This window comes from Hyperolius riggenbachi, chromosome 6 (assembly GCF_040937935.1).
Source record: "Hyperolius riggenbachi isolate aHypRig1 chromosome 6, aHypRig1.pri, whole genome shotgun sequence".
Taxonomy (NCBI): Eukaryota; Metazoa; Chordata; class Amphibia; order Anura; family Hyperoliidae; genus Hyperolius; species Hyperolius riggenbachi.
The window spans coordinates 168,614,562-168,636,722 of NC_090651.1; the positions used below are offsets into that span (position 1 = coordinate 168,614,562).

The 22,161-nt window shown below is 41.6% G+C and overlaps 1 protein-coding gene across 1 annotated transcript in view; it reads left to right on the forward strand.

Annotated features, from left to right (window-relative positions):
* The window catches only part of UCHL5 (ubiquitin C-terminal hydrolase L5), a 147,692-nt gene that overhangs the window by 19,535 nt on the left and 105,996 nt on the right, over nucleotides 1–22,161 (forward strand). The window contains exons 2-3 of the mRNA XM_068242671.1: nucleotides 919–982; nucleotides 11,838–11,943. Coding sequence (XP_068098772.1) covers nucleotides 919–982; nucleotides 11,838–11,943 — 170 coding nt within the window. The remainder of the gene's footprint in view (nucleotides 1–918; nucleotides 983–11,837; nucleotides 11,944–22,161) is intronic.

Consider the following 22,161-nt stretch of genomic DNA (forward strand, 5'->3'; position numbering starts at 1 on the left):
TTTCTTTGCTACTAATGTACTATTAAATATCCGTACTACAATTCATTATGAATTTTTTTTCGCTTCAGTGTCACTTTAAAGTACATCTCTGGTTTTTATAAAACACAGAGGTACACTAATACTTACACATTGCCTGTTTAAAGCTAGGAATACACGGGTCGACCCGGCGGCTCGATTAGCCGCCGGATCGACTCCCGCCGCCGTCCAGATCGATTCCCGCTCGTCCCCGCGGGTGCTTCCTTACCTTTCGCTCGACTCCCCGCTATTGTCCGCCCGCGGGGATCGAGCGGGGAATCGATCCGGCGGGTCATCGGACCTGTTGGAAATTATCAATCGAGCCATCAGTGGCTCGATTGATAAGGGGGAACCGTACCGTGTATCCCCAGCATAATAAGATTCACTGGAACCCTGTATTAGTTGAGTTCCAGTGTACAGCTCCACCTCCTTTATCAGATATAGAAAGGGTAGAGGCCTTTTTCTGCAAGGTGGCAGGTCTACATGCTGCAACCTAGATGATATGAGGCATTCATGTTGGCAATGACAGGCCAGGTATGCCTTAACCTCCCTGGCATTCAATTTCCCCAGGATTTCTGTGAAAAAGGTGATCAAATTAATTTTCATAACTTTTTTTTGTTTTCCTGTATCTTGCCAAAATGTGTCAAGCAAGGGTCTAGTATACAGTGCAGGTGAGTATTGACGTGTATGCACATCAATACTGTTCACAGCATGTTTTGTATTGACATGTATAATTGTCAATACCACTGCACAGTGAGCCCTGTGCTATTCTGAAGACTAAGCCCAATATATTGAAGGGAATGGATAGTCTTCTTCACGCAGCTATGGGTATATAAAAAAATCTTTGGTGCATGTTTTACTGTCCTAAATATTTACGCCCATATAATTTTCTTTATTGACTAGGGTGTCAAGGAGTTCAAGTAGAAGAAATTTGGAGCTTAGAGCAAGAACACTTTGAAGATCTGCAGTAAGTTTTGACTCCATCAGATTTTTTTCCCTCTCTTGTTTTATTGTTTTATGCATGAGATGCACCGCCTGAGAACCAGCTTATGTGGTGGCTCTCAAGATCCACAGCTTCAAAGCAATCATTAAAATGAGACTGCTACTCCACCACCTGACAAAGTAGTCCACTGTTCAGAGACTCCAGACGGTATGGATCATGTTAAAGTCCACCCATCTTTAACTTTCTAATTCAAAATAAATCTACCATCATAAGTATCATGAAATGATAAAGACCGAGAGCCCAATATAGTGTAGTATGTATTAGTAGGGGATGGAGATTAAATGACATGTAAGTAATATACTCACAAACCAGGGTTGCCTCTGAAGCAACCACTGTAAAGGCAGGTGGGGAGAACAAGCCTGTCCCCACTCAGGAGTAAAACGTCGCTCTCTGCGGATAGAAGAAATTGTAGGGTGGGTCACCCTTCCACCAAGGGTGGACTTCTGAATGCATACAGGTGTACAGAGGCGCCGGAAGTATAAAAATAGCTAAAAAGTTTAAAATGTTTTGGTTGCGGTGGTGGACCAGCTAACCATAAACGGACAACAAGGCTGTTGATTTTCAAAAATAAATATACACAATTTATTCGATTGCTCCCAATAAACAGTCGCAATGCGTTTCACGGGCAACAACCCACTTCCCCAGGCAACAAAGGACAGGAGCAACAACACAGCGTCTGGTCTGAATGATGCTTGGCACCTCTGAGGTGCCAAGCATCATTCAGACCAGACGCTGTGTTGTTGCTCCTGTCCTTTGTTGCCTGGGGAAGCGGGTTGTTGCCCGTGAAACGCGTTGCGACTGTTTATTGGGAGCAATCGAATAAATTGTGTATATTTATTTTTGAAAATCAACAGCCTTGTTGTCCGTTTATGGTTAGCTGGTCCACCACCGCAACCAAAACATTTTAAACTTTTTAGCTATTTTTATACTTCCGGCGCCTCTGTACACCTGTATGCAATCATAAGTATCATATGCAATTTAAATTATTGCAGTCTGAATAGAAAAAATATTCATCCATTCATAATATTTAGCTGCAGCTACAATACTGTATGTGAATTATGATCAGGCTTAGTCTTCTTTCTTTCAGACCGCTTAAAGGGAACCCAATAATCGATTACACTGATGCAATCCAATTTTTTTTTTATCCGCTGTTAACCCTTAGTATTTGGGTCCTGTGCAGCTGATTATTCAAGCAGGTAGGTGAAGTTGAGGCTTGTAACACAGTTCTGACTGTTTGGTCAGTTCTCAGGTATTCCTGGCTGGTAGCAGCTTGGTTGGAAGGAGCAAAGGTTCCAAAAGGGATAGTATATAAATAAATAACAAAACAGCAGTTCGGATCTGGCTTTTCTACCCGAGACATGGCTATCTCAGATTTTTGTGCCCACTATGGAAACTGCAGTGCTAGTGAACTATTCTGTGCCAGTATAAAACAATAGGAAGGTAAGTATGTGGAGGAGAGTGTATACACACACACACACACACACACACACACACACACACACACACACACACACACACACACACACACACACACACACACACACACACACCACACCACACCACACCACACCACACCACACCACACCACACCACACCACACCACACCACACCACACCACACCACACCACACCACACCACACCACACCACACCACACCACACCACACCACACCACACCACACCACACACACACACACACACACACACACACACACACACACACACACACACACACACACACTATAGTATGGACATATTAAAAATTCCCAGCCCCCTAAGGTCCATCTCCACTAGAGTTGGGCGAACTGTTAGCGCAACTGCAGCCGAACTGTTCGGCTGCCCAACCTGTCATGTGGCTGTGGCTCTTGCTACTTCCGGGTCGCAATGATCCGGAGTAGTACGTCTGCGCTGGCCCGGCGGAGCGTGTCCTAGATCGCGCTCCCGTTGCCGGGCACTCTCTGCGAATGTGTGTGACGTCATGAGTGACATCACACACATGCGCAGAGAGTGCCCGGCAACGGGAGCGCGATCTAGGACACGCTCCGCCGGGCCAGCGCAGACGTACTACTCCGGGTCATTGCGACCCGGAAGTAGTAAGAGCCACAGCCACATGACAGGTTGGGCAGCCGAACAGTTCGGCTGCAGTTGCGCTAACAGTTCGCCCAACTCTAATCTCCACCAACCCCATTCAACCTGCGGCACCATATGCTGGACAGTTTGCAGTTACTCCAATTCAAGCTACAATCATATAGAGCTCATAGACTAACAAGTGCATGCCTGATAACACTTTCAATATTTGAGCGATGTCAGATCAACTTGTGGCCAAAAGAGTCAAAGTTGCACTATTGGTGAGTAAGCAGGTTATTATGTGTAAGCCCATAAAGTAGCATGTGGGCGATGTAAAACCAATCTGCAGTCAAATGATTCAAGACTTCACCATGGATCAACAATGAAAAGCCAGCAGATTAGTATGTGCAGTATGGCATAGTAAGTCGGCAGTTGTAGCCCAATCAGTTGCAGTCTTGGCAGTGTATACATATCATGAGTCTGTAGCCAGACATATCATAGTTTTATCAGAATAGTTCATAGCAATAACCAGCAAGCAACTGTTGCATATAAGCCAAGCAAGCAAAGCGAATGGAATTTCTTGTAACATCAAAATGCTCGGCTATTATTCTGTGCTACACTGTGGGAGAATAAAGCCTTATGTGTAGCTGTGTCACTAATAAAGATGGTCAGTGAGATGCAAATAATTCTGCCCTGATGCTGGTTTATGAAAATGTATGCACTCCCTTTACTCATGAAATCAAATAATTTGATATGTTGTTAAAATTTGGTTTGGTGACTAAAGGGTGCCTCAGACGGATGAAAAGAAAAGTTTTATACATACCTGGGGCTTCTTCCAGCCCCCTTCAGGCTAATCAGTCCCTTGCTGTCCTCCACCACCACCTGGATCTTCTACTATTGGATTTTTGTACCAACTCCACAGCCCTGTAAAAATCAAACCCATTGCTGTAGGCCCCATCCATTGTTTTGAATGCCTGGCAGCACAACTTTCTGCTGAGAAGAGCCTAAACATACTGCTCGCCTACCGCCCTCCCAACAGTGGCTCAGACTTTCTCAAGGAAATTGCAGATCTTTTCTCCTGCCTAGCATTGGAACACCCTAGATGGATAATCCTGGGAGACTTCAATGCATGAGTGAACACCAATTCCTCCCAGCTAGGAAGAGGGCTGCTGCTCTTCATGAGTGAGCTGGGCTTCTCTCAAGCCGTTCATCTCCCTACACACAGGAGAGGCCAGTATGCAAGGTGGAAATATATCCTGTAGTCAGACCATCATACTATCCACTTTTCCCTTGCAGAACCAGTTTTAAAACGCCAAGCAAAAGATCTCACAAAATACCGTTCTCTGAACGGTCTGTCACCCCAGCAGCTTCAGAACAACCTTAACCTGGAGGGACTAACAGAACATAGCCTAGACCTTGACTCCCTGGTCCATAAATACTGTATAACTTCTGCGTATCATCTGCCTTTGACTTTATTGCTCCCTTACGCATAAAACGTTCCTTTGCGCATGCTATAACGCGCATAACTCTTTCCGTGCGCAATCGTGAATTTTTGCGTTTGCGTGCAAAAAATGTTATGCATGTTTTAAAGCGCGCAAAACGGTAGCATGACCGTGATATCCGTTATCACGGTTTAGTGAATCAAGCACAATGTGTGGAGAAAAAGAGGTACAGCACACCAACATCAAAATCTCATCCCAACTGTGAAGTGTGGTGGGGGCATCATGGATTGGGGCTGCTTTGCTGCGTTCGGGCCTGGACGTATTGCTATCATCAAAGAAAAAATGAATTCCAAAGTTCATCAATACATTTTGCAGGAGAACGTAAGGCCACTGGCTGAACCTCAGCAGAAGATGGGTGTTGCAACAGGACAATGACCCAAAGCATAGAAGTAAATCAACAACAGAATGGCTTAAACAGACGAAAATACACCTTCTGGAGTGGCCCAATCAGAGTCCTGACCTCAACCCAATTGAGATGCTATGGCATGACCTTTAAAAAGCAATTTACACCAGGCATCCCAAGAATATTGCTGAACTGAAACAGTTCTGTAAAGAAGAATGGTCAAAAATTATTCCTGATCGTTGTGCACATCTGATCTGCGATGTTTGGTTGAAGTTATTGCTGCCAAAGGAGGTTCAACCAGTTATTAAATCCAAGGGTTCACATACCTTTTAAAACCTGCACTGTGAATGTGTACATGGCGTTTTCAATAAAAACATGGAAATGTTTAATTCTTTGTGTGGTATTAGTTTAAGAAGACTGTGATTTTTCTATTGTTGTGACTTAGATGAAGATCTGATCGCATTTTATGACCAATTTGTGCAGAAATCCACATCATTTCAAAAGGTTCATATACTTTTTATTGCTACTGTAGTCAACTGTTCCTTGCAAACAGGGAAGAAGCAATCATCAGGCAAGACTACGCAAGAAATCATCCCTTGATCTGGATATTCTGAGCAACTACAGACCTGCCTCCAACCTCCCCATTCTGTGAAAAGTTATTGAGAAGGCTGTATACCTCCAACTTGAAGCCAGGCTCCCAATGAATAACCCCCCCCCCCTAAAAATCTGGCTTCAAGAAGCACCGTAGCTGTGAAACAGTCCTTGTCTAGAATTGCAATGACCTGCTCATGGCCAGAGACAGAGGCGAGTGTTGCATTCTGATACTGCTTGATCTCTCAGCAGCTTTTGATACAGTTGACCATGAAATCTTGCTTAACAGGCTGCAAGAGTACTGTGGCATTCATGGTTTAGTCCTCCAATAGTTTTCTTCCTTCATGGCTGGCAGAACACACAGGGTAGCCTTGGTGCCTTTCCAGTCCAACCCTGTACCACTAAAATATGGTGTACCTCAGGGCTCAATACGATTCCCTTTGTTGTTCACCATATAGATTGTGCCATTTGGGAAAATCATTTAAAAACACGGTCTGACATACCACTGCTATGCCAATGACACTTAGCTATATATGTCATTCAAACCTGACATGACAGACCCCATCCCAAAAATAAACACATGCTTAGCTGAGCTTCAGGAGTGAATGAATGAAAACTGGCTTAAACTAAATGCTGACAGAACAGAAGTTCTTGTCATTGGAGGTCAGCGTGTAACAGCAAAGCAGCTCCAGACACAGTCAACATCACTGAGGTTAGGAAACTCAGACCTCACTAGCTGCAACACTGTGCACAGCTTGGGTTTACTGATTGATGGGGAATTAAACTTCAGGAATTAAATCTCAGCTGTTGTGAAACACTCCTTCTTTCACCTAAGGAATATTGAGGATTCAGAGGATCTTCCAACCTTAGTTTATGCCTTCATTACATCACGGCTGGACTATTGCAGTGTCCTTTATTATTATTATTATTATTATTATTATTATTAATAATTATTATTATTATTGATTTATAATGCGCCAACATATTTCATGGCACTGTACAAAGTAAGAAACAAACATGGGGTACATAATAATACAGATCATAGTGTACACCAATACAGTAGAGAATGCTGCCGCAAGACTAACAAGCCATCCCTGGCATTGCCACATAACAATCAATTCCTTACTCACTACACTGGCTACCTGTAAAATGGAGAATCCTTTTCAAAATTGTAATGCTAAATTCAAATCCCGAAACGACCTAGGCTGTGGATACCTGAAGGATTTGTTGCAACTGCGTCACACCTCCCACAACCTCAGATCAAAAGGATCCAATAACTTGACCAACTCTTTTCAACTAAAAACCTTTGGAGACTGAGCTTTCTGTCATGCTGACCTTACCCTGTGGAATATCTTGCCATACATAATCAATACAGCTCAACCCTGGACACATTTAAATTAAAACTGAAAAACAATCTAGCATTTATGATCCCTTAACATTTCCCCCTGTTTGCACCACTATGTACTGATCCGAGACAAGCTTATGCGCTTTGTGCCCTATAGAGGAAAAGCGATTTACAAAGGTTTTGTTGTAATAGTAGTAGTATGCGGAGATTGAGGAAGTGTGGGACTGCTTATCTAGAGCTTTGAAAGAGTTTGAACTGGATCATTTGGGTAATTGGCAGCCATTGTAGGTATTAGCAGGGAGGGGCAAAATCAGAGGAGCGTCACGAGAGGTGGATGAGACGGGCAGAACGACACGGAAGGGACTGGAGAGGCCAGTCTGTTTTTAGGTAGACCGCAGAGTAGGTTTTTGCAGTCCAGACGGGATATAATTAGAGATTGTACAAGGGATTTTAGTAGCCTCCTGTGAAAGGAAGAGATGCATTTTGGAGATGTTTTTGAGATGGAAATAGCAGGAGTGGGTAGGAGGAGGGTACTATTGGGTAGGGAGAAAGGTGCCATTGGGTGGGGAGGAACATGCATGTGCAGTTCTCCCTGACAAAGTACGGTATGCTAAATAAGTTCAAAATATAACCATTTCTCATCAATTTAAATAGAATATAAAACTGCTAAACAAATAAATGTTCACATTTGTCCATTAGAAAACATTACCAGGTGATTCAACCAGTAGAAGTGAAAACTGTTAAAAAGGTTTGGGGAGGCGCTTAGATTCTCTACTAATGGGTCTGAGTCTAATTACTGTATGGTATTATAGGAAGAGGTGTCTTACCTCCAAAGAAGACTCACTCGAATATAACGTAAGGAGTCTTTATTATCAAGTGGTTAATTGTAGACAACGCGTTTCACGGGTCTCCGGTCAGTACAAACAAGTAACCTTAAATAGAAGTCCTGTGGGGCATGGGCACCTTTTTAGCGCCCTAAAAGGCGCCCGTGCCACACACGACTTCTTAAGACTCCTTACGTTATATTCGAGTGAGTCTTCTTTGGAGGTAAGACACCTCTTCATATAATACCATACAGTAATTAGACTCAGACCCATTGGTAGAGAATCTGGGCGCTTCTCTAAACCTTTTTAACAGTTGTTACCCACACCCCTAAAAGGGGTGCTAGCACTTCCCACTTGTATATCCGTCATACCAGTGGAAAAGCCGACAGGAGGAGAGCAACCACCCTGTTCCAGAAGGTTTCGGGATACCGAGCGGGAATGTTTTTTTTTTTTTTTCCGCATGCCTATATGGTGGTTGCAGGACTGCAACCCATCCTTGTGAGTATAAATTACCCACAATCCCCCACAGTTTTATACCAGACGTTACTACGCTATTGGGCTCCCGGTCCCTCCCCCTTTCTACAGGCCGAAGGATCGCCACTCCCATTGTGAAGGGACCTCCAGAGACCTGGACCAATCCTAGAAGTGAAAACTGTATTTAAAGTGCACCTGAGATGAAAGTCATCTCAGGTCTGCGTACCAGCGGTCTCTGGCCCCTTAAGGACCAAAAATTAACGTGTCTTACTGACAAATTACCGCATGGACCAGCCAGTCACACTGCTCTCCCACTGCCACAGGCCTCTCGATCATCCATTGCTATGGCACCCTCCAAAAGTACATTTCCCCCCCAGAGTAAAATGTGTTATAAATACTTTTCTCATATGTTGCTGTGATTTAAAGTAGGTAGTAGAAATCTGACAGAACTAACAGTTTTTGGACCAGCTCAACTTCTCATGGGGGATTCTCAGGGTTTTCTTGATTTTCAAAAGCACTTAGTGAATGGCAGTTGCTCCATCTAACTGCCAAAAAGTGTGCAGCGATCAGGGAGGCTGGCCAGCATATTTGTATAAATCCTTTTTAGAGAGTGTCTTTTATAAAGAATAAAGGCCATGCTAAGAATCCCCCATGAGTAGATGAGCTTGTCCAAAGCCTGTCAGTTCTGTTGGATTTCTACTACCTATTGTAAGTGACCGCAGCATAGGAGAAAAGTAATTTATGGCTCATTTTACTCTTGAAGAAACTTACCTCTTATTTTGTATGTGTTTACATGTATTTTAAATTTTATACTTTTTCATGGTAGTGGTCCTTTAAAAATTCACTCCTCACTAGTTCCACTCTGTTCTCAGTGTTTTGACAACAGGGCCAAAGCATTTACTGTGGATATTTTTATGTCCATGTAAGACCAAAGTCAGTTTCCACTAGGAGCAATATTTTAAAGACTAACAAAGTTATATTACTGGTTAAACAATACTAAACTTGGTGTGATCCTGAAGGAGTTGATGCCCAAAATATAAATGAACTTGAATGCATGTGCTCAGTACTGTCAGATGGCTGAATAGCAGGCACATTCACTTTGAGAAGGTAACCAGAGACGAGTAAATAGAAAAAATGTGTACTATACTAGTATAGTAGTACTAGTACTACTGCGCAGGCACAGAACGCTCCCAGCCACGGGAGCGAGAAGGAGCGCACTGCGCATGCGCCAACTGGCCGTGACTGGTCGAAATGACTGGATTCTTTACCAAAGATGCAGTAGGCTGAGGACAGTGGCGTGGGAGTGATCATGCCGGAGGGGGCTGGAGAAAGCCGCGGGTATGAATCATTTTTTTTTTTTTTTATTTACTCGTCTCTGAGTCCCTTTAACAGCACTATTATATGCTGACCATGAGCAAAAAAGCTACAATACTGTGGGTAAATACCATGGATAAAGACAGTGATAAGTATTTCAAGGGGGATGGTTGCAAAGAGGAGAGTACATGACCATAAAACAGCACTCCATGCGCTAGTATTTAAAAAGTATAACAATGTTTATTAGGAACAATGTAAAACACTATACATATAAAAAACATTAAAAAGATACCAATCGGTCAACCTCATTAATTAAGTCATTAGATACTGACACCTTGAATAGGTAATCCAAAAAGTGAATAATAGCTGATTATCATCATCTGAGTGGCTCAATAAGAGCCCACACAGTGATAGAACCCGGGTTCTGTAACACTCAATTTGTGCCTAGAAAAGGTGCATATATAGTTATAAAGTGCAAAATAGTATAGAGCAATACCTAGAAAAAATTACATATGTTAATTTCAATCAATATAATAGTGCATGATAAGTGCAGTGAAGGGCAACAAGGGATGCCAAATAACCATGTATTATGATGCTGGAACTGACAGAAGGTGCAAGGAGAGAGCGCTTATTATCCACTTTTTGGATTACCTATTCAAGGTGTCAGTATCTAATGACTTAATTAATGAGGTTGACCGATTGGTATCTTTTTAATGTTTTTTATATGTATAGTGTTTTTACATTGTTCCTAATAAACATTGTTATACTTTTTGAATACTAGTGCATGTTTTATGGTCATGTACTCTCCTCTTTGCAATTCTCCTATTTATGACCTAGCACACATGTGTTGATACGGTTGTGCAGAAATTTTCCCTTTTGTTAAGGGGGATGAAGTCGCTTAAATGTACCTGAACATTGTGGTTCAACAGTTACTTGGGCTATCAAACACAGTTACAGATTACGGATATGACTGATGAACCTGTCCTGAATATGGCTTTTGACAGGCAATACTGTAAGAGTCTGATAGTGGAGCATCCTAACATTCTAATATTGTATATTGACACCCATGGCTTACAAAAGTTATTTGAACCCTCCAGAGTAACCAACCCTCCAGGGCACTCAATATAGTCTAGCATTGGGAAATCCTTAGACACATAGATTTGTAATTGCAAAATATTCTGTAAGGGTCCTTTTTTTCCACTGAAATTCACGATCACCATTGCAAACGCACTGCAATTTTCACCATTTAAAACAAGTGAATAATTAAATGGCCAATAGCAGCATGCAGCGTTTTTGCGATTTGGCTAAAAATCAAAGAACATTTGTGGAAAAGGGTACTACATTTACCATGTTGTTGCACTTGCGATTGGCAAATCTCAGTGGTCCAGAAATGTGGCCAGTATAAAAGGCCCTGTAACCTTTCCATTAGTAGGGACTACAGATTTACTGGATAGACTGAAAAAAAATATGGTGCATATGTTTGCACCATATTTTTAGCTTAACTTGTTCCCTTAGGGTGCCCATCAGTTGTACATTTTTAAAGGGGCACTATAGTAAAATGAAAGCTATTCAGTTCAATAATGTATATCTGCCAGAGGTCTGATTGTAAACAGATGTAAATGGCTTGTATAAGGTAGTTAGGAGAGACACATTGCATATGATAAATCTGAGCAGATCATCGGGAGTTATGTTACTGACGTGGACGAAAGACAGCTGATCCATATGTGGGGGAGGACAGTTCAAATAGCAGCTCTGGACGTTTTTCTTTCCTCCCCTCTGCGGCTGAGTGGTGGCCTATCCCAGCTGTTAGAGCTCCCTGTACACACTGATGATGTTTGTTGTGATACCTATGAGGTTGTGTGTGTGTGTGTGTGTGTGTGTGTGTGTGTGTGGCCCCCTCCAGTATCGTTGCCTCTGCTGTAGACCGCTCTAGTCTGTTACTCCACCAGAAGAACTGTGAATGTGTTCACTGAGGGATAAAGTACTTATAACCCTGAAATCAGACGCTGCCTGCTTGTGCCTTTCTTTCAAGATAAAGCTGCCCCTTGAGCTGTCCATAGCAGAGCCTGTGATGCTGGAGGGCGCCTCACACAACCTCCTAATAACCTTACACAAGCCATTTACTGTACATTTGTTTACAATCAGACCTCTGGCAGATATTAATTATTTAACTGAAAAGCTATCATTTCGCTGTAGTGCCCCTTTAATTGTACAATCTTACCAAATCTATGTAGTAGACTAAATATACCTTGAATGATTAGGTAGTCTCTCATATAACATGGTTTTGGTAAAATTGTATCATCGATGGGCACCTTAAAGGTGAATCAGCTGATACCGTTTATCATTGTTTCTTTGTTTCAGGCCAGTTCAAGGATTGATCTTTCTTTTCAAGTGGCAACCAGGAGAAGAGCCAGCTGGATCTATAGTTCAAGATTCACGTCTGGACACAATATTTTTTGCAAAACAGGTATTAGAAATGCTTGTACAGGACATTTTACAGTATTCTTGTTTTTCATGATTTTAGAGAGTACTACAAAGTAGCACCATGTTGTGTTGTGTGTGTGTGTGTTTTTTTTTTTTTTTTGGTAACCTAACCGTTTCATAAGCTTCAAGACGTAAAATCCTTACAAAGTTTTGGGCTTTTTTAACTTATAGGATCAAAGCAAAAGGCAACTACAGCAACATCTATCTTCATCTCCAACACTTGACTACATCTAAAACTTCTATAGACATACACAAGCTTCTCTCATACACAAAACCTGGTCATTAAACATACGCGTCATGTATATGTTATTTATCTACAGCTGCAGTGGCTGGATAGTGTGCTGGTTAAGGCCTCGGACACAGGAGACCAGGATTCGAATCTCTGCTCCTCCTGTTAAGGAAGCCCGCACCTATTCACTGACCTTGACTTGACCTTGGTCAAAACTTGCTAACACTGCTACTGGCTATAAAGCATGCTCTGTTGGCTGCAGCTTTGCCGCTTTGAGTCCACCAGGAGAAAAACACAATATAAATGCTCTTATGTCTTTTCTGTTGTACAGCTGTGCTCATAATTTTGCATTTCACTGGCAGAATTTGTAAGATGTAGATCATTTTTTACCACTTCAGCCTACTGGCCATTTTCTTTAAAGAGTACTCGAGGCGGATTTGCTAAATCTTAATAGGACACAGAGGCATGTTCTCTGTACAGACATGCCTCTTTGTCCTTCTGGTGCCGCCGCCAGTCCCCCCCCATGGCTCTGCTGCCCCCCCTGAAAAATAGCGCCAAGCTAGCGACCAATCTGCTTGTCGCTAGCCTGCTGTTTACCTGGCATGCGTCAATCACCGTGCGCTTCCCCGCCTCCTCCATTGTGTCCTATTAAAGTGGACCTGAACTATTTCACAGGACTGAGGAAATACATAGAGAAATGCACCCTGTATGTATTTAGAGTTTAGCTTGTTTAATTCCCCCTCATTTGTGTCTAATCACAAATTGTAATCTGATCAACCCCCCCATGTCACATGACTGCCTATGGCAGAAATGGTAGATAAAGCTATTTGAAAACACAAGAGGTTATTAATATGTCTGCTTCCATGAATCGGGAAGTAGAAACAGTGCAGATCTATTTTAGGATTTGTATTGGCTGTAACAAAGAAATGTTTTTTTTTGTTTAAAGGTTATTATGCTGTTGCATAGCTTTTAGAGCAGAAAGGATGTTCTGAGTTCATGTCCGCTTTAAGATTTCGTAAATTTGCCCCGAGTTCTCTTTAACGCCAAAAGCCATTTTACCTGTCAGCGCTCCCCTCATTTATTTGGCCATAACTTTATAAATGCTTCTTACACTTGAATGATCTAGATCTTGTTTTTTTCACCACAAATTAAGCTTTTTGTGGGCGATACTTGTTTTCAGTAATTATTTTAAATGCATTTTATAGGCAAATGCAAGAAAAGAAATTGAAAATATACACTATTGCTCCAATTCCATCCCTATACTTTTCAAATAAGCAATGCTACAATAAATAAAACCCACCCATTTTATTTACCCATTAGTCCCAGCTATCACAACATTTAAATTACCGTATTTTCTGCCATATGAGATGCTCCGGAATATAAGACACTCCTAGGTTTAGAGGACAAAAACCAGGAAAAAACAAATATACTAAACCTGGTGAGTTCTTGTTCCAGGAGCATTTAGTATATGTTCTCCCCAAAATGGTATCCTCCTGTGTCCCCTTCAGTCCTCCCAGATGTCTCCTTGTGTCCCCTTCTGTCCTCCTAGGTCTCCCCATCTGTTCCAATGTGTCCCCATCTGTCCTCCCAGGTGTCCCCGCTATCTCCCCCATGTCCCCTCAACTTGCACGTGTCTCCCTGTTGAAGTCTATACAGTGTAGCTGCAGGCTCTTACCTCTTCAGCAGCGCCCGCAGGGATAGCCGACCACTTTACCGATTCACTTCTTGCTCCAGTGAACGCGGCTTGTACTGACGCGTCATCAGTACAAGCCAACACTAGAGCGAGAAGTGCGGTGGTGAAGAGGTCGGTCGGGCACTGCTGGAGAGGTAAGAGCCTGCAGCTACACTGTATAGATTTAAACCGGGAGCAGGGACACATGCAAGTAGCAGGGAGATAACGGCGGACACTGAGAGATGGCTAGGACACGACATGGAAGAGATGGTGGGGATGGGAGGATTGAAGGGAGGAGCAGGACAGAGCGGGCACACAGGCAGGGAATCCCCGATGGGTTGACGGTTCGTATTGGCGGAATTCCCTGTCTTTGCCATATAAGACGCAGGCACTTTTTCTCCCCATTTTTTGGGGAGAAAAAGTGAGTGTTATACGGCGGAAAATATGGTATGTCCCTAGTACAGTGCAGTGTTCTCCCCAGAATTTTTTTCCAGATGGGTGCCATGTAAAAGTAGCCGGGTGGGGCGTAACTGGGGGACTGCAGGGCCAGTGCAACTCTGCTCACCAAAATTAACCGGGTGGAGCACCCGGCTAAAAGAGCCCTCAGGAGAACACTGCAATGTATGGCGCTGATATAATATTTGGAAATAAAGGTGTATGTTTTTTTTTCTGTTTTGGAGTTTTCTTTGTGTCCTGTCAATTGCAAACCCTTATATACTTAACTGTAATATACCCTCATCACATACATATAAATAAAAAAGAGTCCTAAAGGCTATTTATTGACGTAAATATTTATGAATTTTTTTTTTTACATGTTTGCGTGGTTACTGGGAGGGGGGGTGTCCAGTTAGAATTAAGTGGTGCCTATCTGGATGGCTATAGTCGTCCAGATAGACTAAAGTGGTTGAAAAAAAAAATATTGTTAATGGGATTCAAATTAAACAACTGTTAATTTTAAAATGCGTGTATTTGACTAAACCAATTAAAGAATATATATTGCGGCCCCCCATTTTTATCTGGGAAAACAGGTAAGAAGGATTGACCTGACAATAAATCGAAAGGACCTTTACTGTGACTCCTTAGAATTTTTTCTTCCCCATTATAGAGTTGCCAATATGGGTTATTTCACACTTGTCCCTCTCTTGCCAAAATAATCTGCTGGCCACTACCGCTTTTGTCGTCCTCCTCTGGTCTCCCCATCAATGTGTTCTCACTGCCACAGTGGTCTTCTCCCTCACCGGTCCTACCTTCATTGCTGCCGGATCCCCCAACCCCAAGCTTTTTGGAGCACATAGGGGATTCCTCTTACCAGCTTTTCACCTCCAGCCTTTGCACAGCTGTCTGAACTCCAATACAGCAGGAATACAGTTTACGCACCATCACAACACCTCCTCCATTGAATTCCTTGACCTTACATTGTACATAGAATCAAACCACACAAAAACCAGAGGGCGCAAATAATTACATACACTTCAATAGTTTTTCTCATCACCCATGGATCATCAACACACCCTACAGTCAATATAGGAGAGAGAATACATAGAAATTGCACAGATCCATCACAATTTGACATCCAATCTAAAATTCTCACTTCACAGACCGCCAATACCCTAAAAATGCAAAATATAGGGCTAAACACTCCAACCATCCATCACCACCAATCCTACCAACACAATAGGCCCACCCAGATTCATCACCCGCTATAATGCCCAACATACACTCAAACGCAATATCTTCAAAAACAGGTGGGACATCTTCTTGCAGGACACGTTCCTTCAACCAATACTACCTCAAGCACCATCTATCACCTATAGGAGAGCCCAATCTTCAGAACATCCTAGCACCAAGCAGACTACGTAAACCGAATACCAACCAACACACTATCATATCACCACAGGAGCCTGGCTGCTTCCCTTGTAATAAAAAAATAGGTGCACAGCATGTCAATTCATCAATACCTGTTCATAATTTACCTCCTCCAGCACTAATACCCAATATCCCATTAAAAAACATCTCACTTGCGAATCAAAATACGTCATTTATCTGATCTCATGTCCATGCTGGCTCCAGTACGTGGGGAGAACCACCCAGATGGCCCGTAGCAGAATCAGCCAACACAAAAGAAACATTATCAACAAATTTCCTCTTCAGTGTATCACGCCACTTCTGCACTCATCACGACAATAACCCACACTTTTTTCAAATCACATTGATTGACTCAGTGGATGCGCAACTGTCTGATGCGTTTGATCGTCTCAAAAAGTAAGAAATATACTGGATTCAAATTGTAAAAACCCTCATCCCGGAGGGTCTGAATGAAGTTCTTGAAAAAATACACTAAACCGCTTATAACCGCTTTTTCTTTTATCTAGGCCGCTCTCTTTTAGCCCTCTCATGTTTTTTTTTTTTTTTTTTTTTTTAAGATCATAATGCCTAAAGACAGGTCCTGTTTGACTAACATGCTCAGCTTTTATGAGGTAGTGAATGCTAATATGGATATTGGGAATGCTGTAGATGTGATATACTTGGACTTTGCAAAGGCCTTCGACACTGTTCCCCACAGAAGTCTGGTGCAAAAGTTGAGGATGCAAGGACTGGGGAAGAGTTTGTGTGCATGGATAGGGAACTGGCTAATGGACAGAAAACAAAGAGTTGTGGTCAATGGATCGTACTCAAAATGGGAGACTGTTAGCAGTGGGGTCCCACAGGGGTCTGTACTGGGTCCAGTGCTCTTCAATTTATTTATTAATGACTTAGTAGATGCAGTAGTGAGCAATGTTGCTATTTTTGCAGATGATACAAAATTGTGCAGAATCATCAACTCTCAGGAAGATAGTGTCATATTGCAACAGGATCTGGATAGGATGGCTATATGGACACATACATGGCAGATGAAATTCAATGTTGACAAATGTAAAGTCATGCATTTTGGTCGTACCAATGGTCTAGCACCATACAAAATAAATGGGATACAGTTGGGAACATCAAACTTGGAGAAGGACTTAGGAGTACTCATCGACAACAAGTTAAATAATCATACTCAATGCCAAGCCGCTGCAGCTAAAGTGAACAAAATTTTGGGATGCATTAAAAGGGAAATAGAAACTCGAGATGCTAGCATAATATTGCCCCTGTTTAACTCTCTAGTAAGGCCACATCTGGAATATGGAATTCAGTTCTGGGCACCACATTACAAAAAAGATATTGCAGTTTTAGAGCAGGTGCAGAGACGAGCTACAAAATTGATACGTGGGATGGAAGGTCTCGCTTACCAAGAAAGGTTAGATAAACTGGGTTTATTTAGTCTAGAGAAAAGACGCCTTAGAGGAGATCTAATTAACATGTATAAATACATCAGAGGGCAATATAATAGCTTGGCGGATGAGCTTTTTGTCCCTAGGCCTTCTCAAAGGACTAGAGGACATGAGATGCGCATGGAGGAAAAACATTTTAGCCATTTATTTAGGAAAGGGTTCTTTACAGTAAGAGTGATTAAGATGTGGAATGCATTGCCACAGGAAGTCATTATGGCAAACTCTATACCTGCATTTAAAGGGGGCTTAGATGCTTTCCTTGCATTGAAAGACATCCATGGCTACAATTACTAGGTTATGCCTAATGATGTTGATCCAGGGATTTTATCTGATTGCCATCTGGAGTCAGGAAGGAATTTTTCCCTTTTGGAGCTAATTGGACCATGCCTTGTGGGGGTTTTTTCGCCTTCCTCTGGATCAACAGGGGTATGTGGGGAACGGGCTGGAGTTGTACTTTGTACTGGTTGAACTCGATGGACGTATGTCTTTTTTCAACCAAAATAACTATGTAACTATGACCTTATAGCATTTTTGAATATAACCATGTATTCATGTAATTCCTTTTATATGTTTTTACTTTTTAATACCTAATACCCCGTAAGTTAGCATCTATGTCATAATATAATTCTTTTTGCATCAGTATACTGCGATTTTGCACATGATTTTATGATTTGGTCAAAATGGCTGACTACAACATGTATTGGTATGTGTCTAACATTACACTCCTATGTCATTTAATTTATTGTATACAATTGTTATATTACTTGTTATTTCAAGTGTACGATGTTTACTGTTGATTTTATGCTGTATACTAATGATGATTTTTCCTGATCATGTACTATTGATCACTGCTATACTCTGCTATATTTTTTTTTTCCACCACATGATGGCAGCAAATTACCACTGTCCATTCAGATACACGTAAATCTTTGTAACCATTACCATGCATTCTCCTTTATTTGTTAATCAAATAATATATAACAGGTCTATTGTCCTGATACTATGTTGTCCCTCTAGTCAAGGATTGAAACTCGGGACGCTCCTCGGCGGCAACCCTTCTCCCCTACATTCTTTTGCCCATTAGCAATATGGGCACCTGGACGTCAGCCGTCCATGTTGCGCCTGCGCGCCTCCAACCTTTACCTTCACACCAGGCCACCGTAGTGATATCTGCGGCGCCTGCGTGACTTGTCCCCACGTGGTGCGCCGATATTGACGCACGCGCCTTTGCTATTTCCCCTCGGTGCGCCGTTTTTGCCGCACCCACCCTTGGTATACACCCTCTCGCAGCCTATTGGCTGCTAGACCCGTTGCTATGACTCTACATCGGCGCATGCACCCTTAATACCACCCTGTAGTGCGCCAGTTTCGGCGCACCAACTATAGTTACACAGCTGGCAGCAGCCTATTGGCTGCTGAAGTGGTTACCTTGGTACCAAACCCCTCCCACCCACACCCGCCCGACACTTCTGATTGACCCCAGCTAGCACATTTTAAAGCACAATGCGTCCTCACACCAGTACAGAGGCGCTATATGTGCTATTGCCGAATTTCTGTAAAGATTTTACTTATTTTTCATTTACCTTCTGCTCACTGACCTATTTACTTCTACAGCACCCTTTTTACAGTGTATGCATTTTTATACTATTTACTATATGTACCCCACACAAGTTTTCTAATTTAATTACTTTTAATTATATATATTTCTGTGCGTTGCCCCTTTCTCTGCAACTTATATCAATTAGGCCCTTCCTCCCGAATGAGATAATGACCGCACTAGCACTTTATTCCACTCTTTACCTCCATTTCATTAACCCTTAACACCATACGTTTATTGCACGAGATACTTTACCAAACCATCACTGACATCAATATTGTCTATGACATCTTGTTGCACTACACATAGTTACATTCAACTTCAACTAAATGTTGCATATACTTTGTAGGATATCTATTGCAGAAATCATTATAGCAATGTTTATTGTCTCTGGTCTACAGTTTGTCCCCACCTTATTGCCTGATGAAGTGGGCTGTGCCTGCGAAACGCGTTGCATCTTTGGGGTACTTTTCAATAAATGTGTTTATACTAATTCAGACAGTTATTCGTGTCTGCTTTCCGGAGGTAAGATCACCGCTTCCTCCCAGCAAGTTTTAACATTTTTATCAAGTTTTATCCTGCTGGCGCCGCTGTTCTTTTACTGCACAGCCACTGGCTGCTTCCATTTACTACTTTCAGTTAGCTTTGCAGCTGAGGAGACAGATGCGTCGCCAAGCAACACCTGAGTGAAGAGATGCTCTATAGCAGTGTTTTTCAACATTGTTACAGCATGTACCCTTTTATGAGACGCAGGATTTGCTGAGCACCCCATATTGTAAGCAACATCATCTCAGGTGACAATCAAAGCAAAAGCAAAGAAGGAAAAAGTGTGCAAAACCAGATTTTAGATACTGATACAATTTACATGCCAGGTGCATTTATTTATGCTTCTTTAACCACTTCACCTCCACGGGTTTTTCCTCTTAAAAACCAGAGCAATTTTCACCTTTCAGCGCTGCATCCATTCATCTGCCAATAAGTTTTTCAGCACTTATCACACTGAAATGATCTATACATAGGTTTTTTTCACCACCAATTAGGCTTTCTTTGGGTGGTATTTGCTAAGAATGATTTTATTCTAAATGCATTTTAGTGGGAATAATCAGAAAAAAAAAATTCATTATTTCTCAGTGCACAACATATGATGTATAAATATATAAGTCAAAATATACCCGTGTTATGATATATGCGCACATCAGGAAAAAATGGCCAGTAATAAAAAAAAAAATTATCTATCTTACCAGGTGCAGGTCATAGGAAAAATGCCAAACCGCAATCTGAAAAAGTACATATATATAGTACTGTACAATGACTTAAAGGATACCCGAACTGAAATATGACATGAGATAGACGTGTATGTACAGTGCCTAGCACACAAATAACTATGCTGTTTTACTTTTTTTCTTTCTCTGCCTGAAAGAGTTAAATATCAGTTATGTAAGTGGCTGACTCAGTCCTGACTCAGATAGGAAGTGACTACAGTGTGACCCTCATGATAAGAAATTCCCCTTTTTACCTCTTTCTTGCTCTCAGAAGCCATTTTCTGCTAGGAAAGTGTTTTATAGCTTACTGTTGATTTTATGCTGTGTATACTAATGATGATTTTTCCTGATCATGTACTATTGATCACTGCTATACTCTGCTATAATTTTTTTTTTTCACCACATGATGGCAGCAAATTACCACTGTCCGTTCAGATACACGTAAATCTTTGTAACCGTTACCACACATTCTCCTTTTTTATTTTTTAATCAAATAATATATAACAGGCCAATTGCCCTCAGTGTTCTCCCCAGGATTTTTTTCCAGCCGGGTGGTATGAAAAAGTAGCCGGGTGGGTCACGGGGGAAATTTGGCGGTGTGGAAAATTAAATGTGCCTTAATTATTACCTATTTTTCAAAGCTTAATATGACTTTTATTTAAGATTTAACACTTGTACTAGAATATTTGTGTTACATTTATAGGACATCTGAAGCTAAAGGGATATGTTGGCTGCCATATTTAATTCCTTTTAAACAATGGCTATCCTGCTGATCCTCTGCCTCTAATACTTTAAAGAGAATCTGTACTCTGAAATTCTTACAATAAAAAGCATACCATTCTATTCATTATGTGCTCCTGGTCCCCTCTGTGCTGTTTCTGCCATTCTCTGCTGCAAACCTGGCTTGTAATTGCCAGTTTTAGGCAGTGTTTACAAACAAACTAACCAGCTTCTAATAGGCTCAGCTAAGCAGAGTGTGTTAGTCACACAGAGCCTGCAGGGGGTGTGTACAGCTTCTAGCTAATCACAAGCAGCCCTGCACATTCCAGTCTGACTGCCTCAGCCTGACTGTGCCGACTATAGAGAGAAGATTAGATCATATAACAGAGATAACACAGCTACTGTGCAATTAGGAAAAGCTGCAGTAAGCCAGACCACATTAGAAAAGGCATAGGAACTTATAGCATAGAAGAAATAAAGATAAACAATTTGTTACAGAGTCTCTTTAAGCTATAGAACCCGAACAAGCATGTTTGACTTAAGTCTGACGGAATTTGTCAAGTTCTTGTTTCAGGTGTGTGATTCAGACACTACTGCGTCCAAAGAGATCAGCAGGATAGCCAGACAACTAGTATTATTTAAAAGGAAATAAATATGGCAGCTACCATATCCCACTCACTTCAGTTGTCCTTTAGTAAGTATCCAATGCAGGATTCTGCAACCTTAACAAAAGTTTAAATAACAATATAACATAAACCAACTATGAAAACCATGAAAAAAGTACAGTATCATGGTAACACTAAGAAAGGTAAAGATCTATTCTTTAAAGCCAACTTACATATGCCTCCACTTAAATGTGGATTCTTCTTTTCTTCCTAGAGGCCCAGTTGTCTGCAGCTTTTCCATAATCAAATTCCCCAGGATCTGGGCCCTCCAAGGAGATCAGCATGAGATTATTTAGTGTGCTTTCATTCATGCGATTTCTCAAGCATGTCTTGATTCTTTTCAGGGCAGAAAACCCTCTTTCACATTCAGCTGTGCTCACTGGGATCACTAGCCCAATGTGAGCTAGTTTGGCTAAATTTGAAAACGATTCTTTGAGCTCTGATGTCGTTGCCATTTTCAATAAAATTTGTTTTGGATTAAAGTTTTTGTATGATGGACTTCTGATCATTTTTGATGCAACTGCCCATTCTTGTCGGATACTTTCACAGTTTACAACTGGAGGGCTACCATTTTTGGAGTAATGATCAAAAAAAATTTCAGCAGACTCACTTGAATCAGGAGTTTCTGCATTGAAGACTTTTGAAAAGCTAGAAATAACTGGCATGTCCGGGAATCTTGCTTCTAGGTGCTTTACAACCGTGTCTAGATAACGGTCATATATTGTAGTTTTGAATGACATTA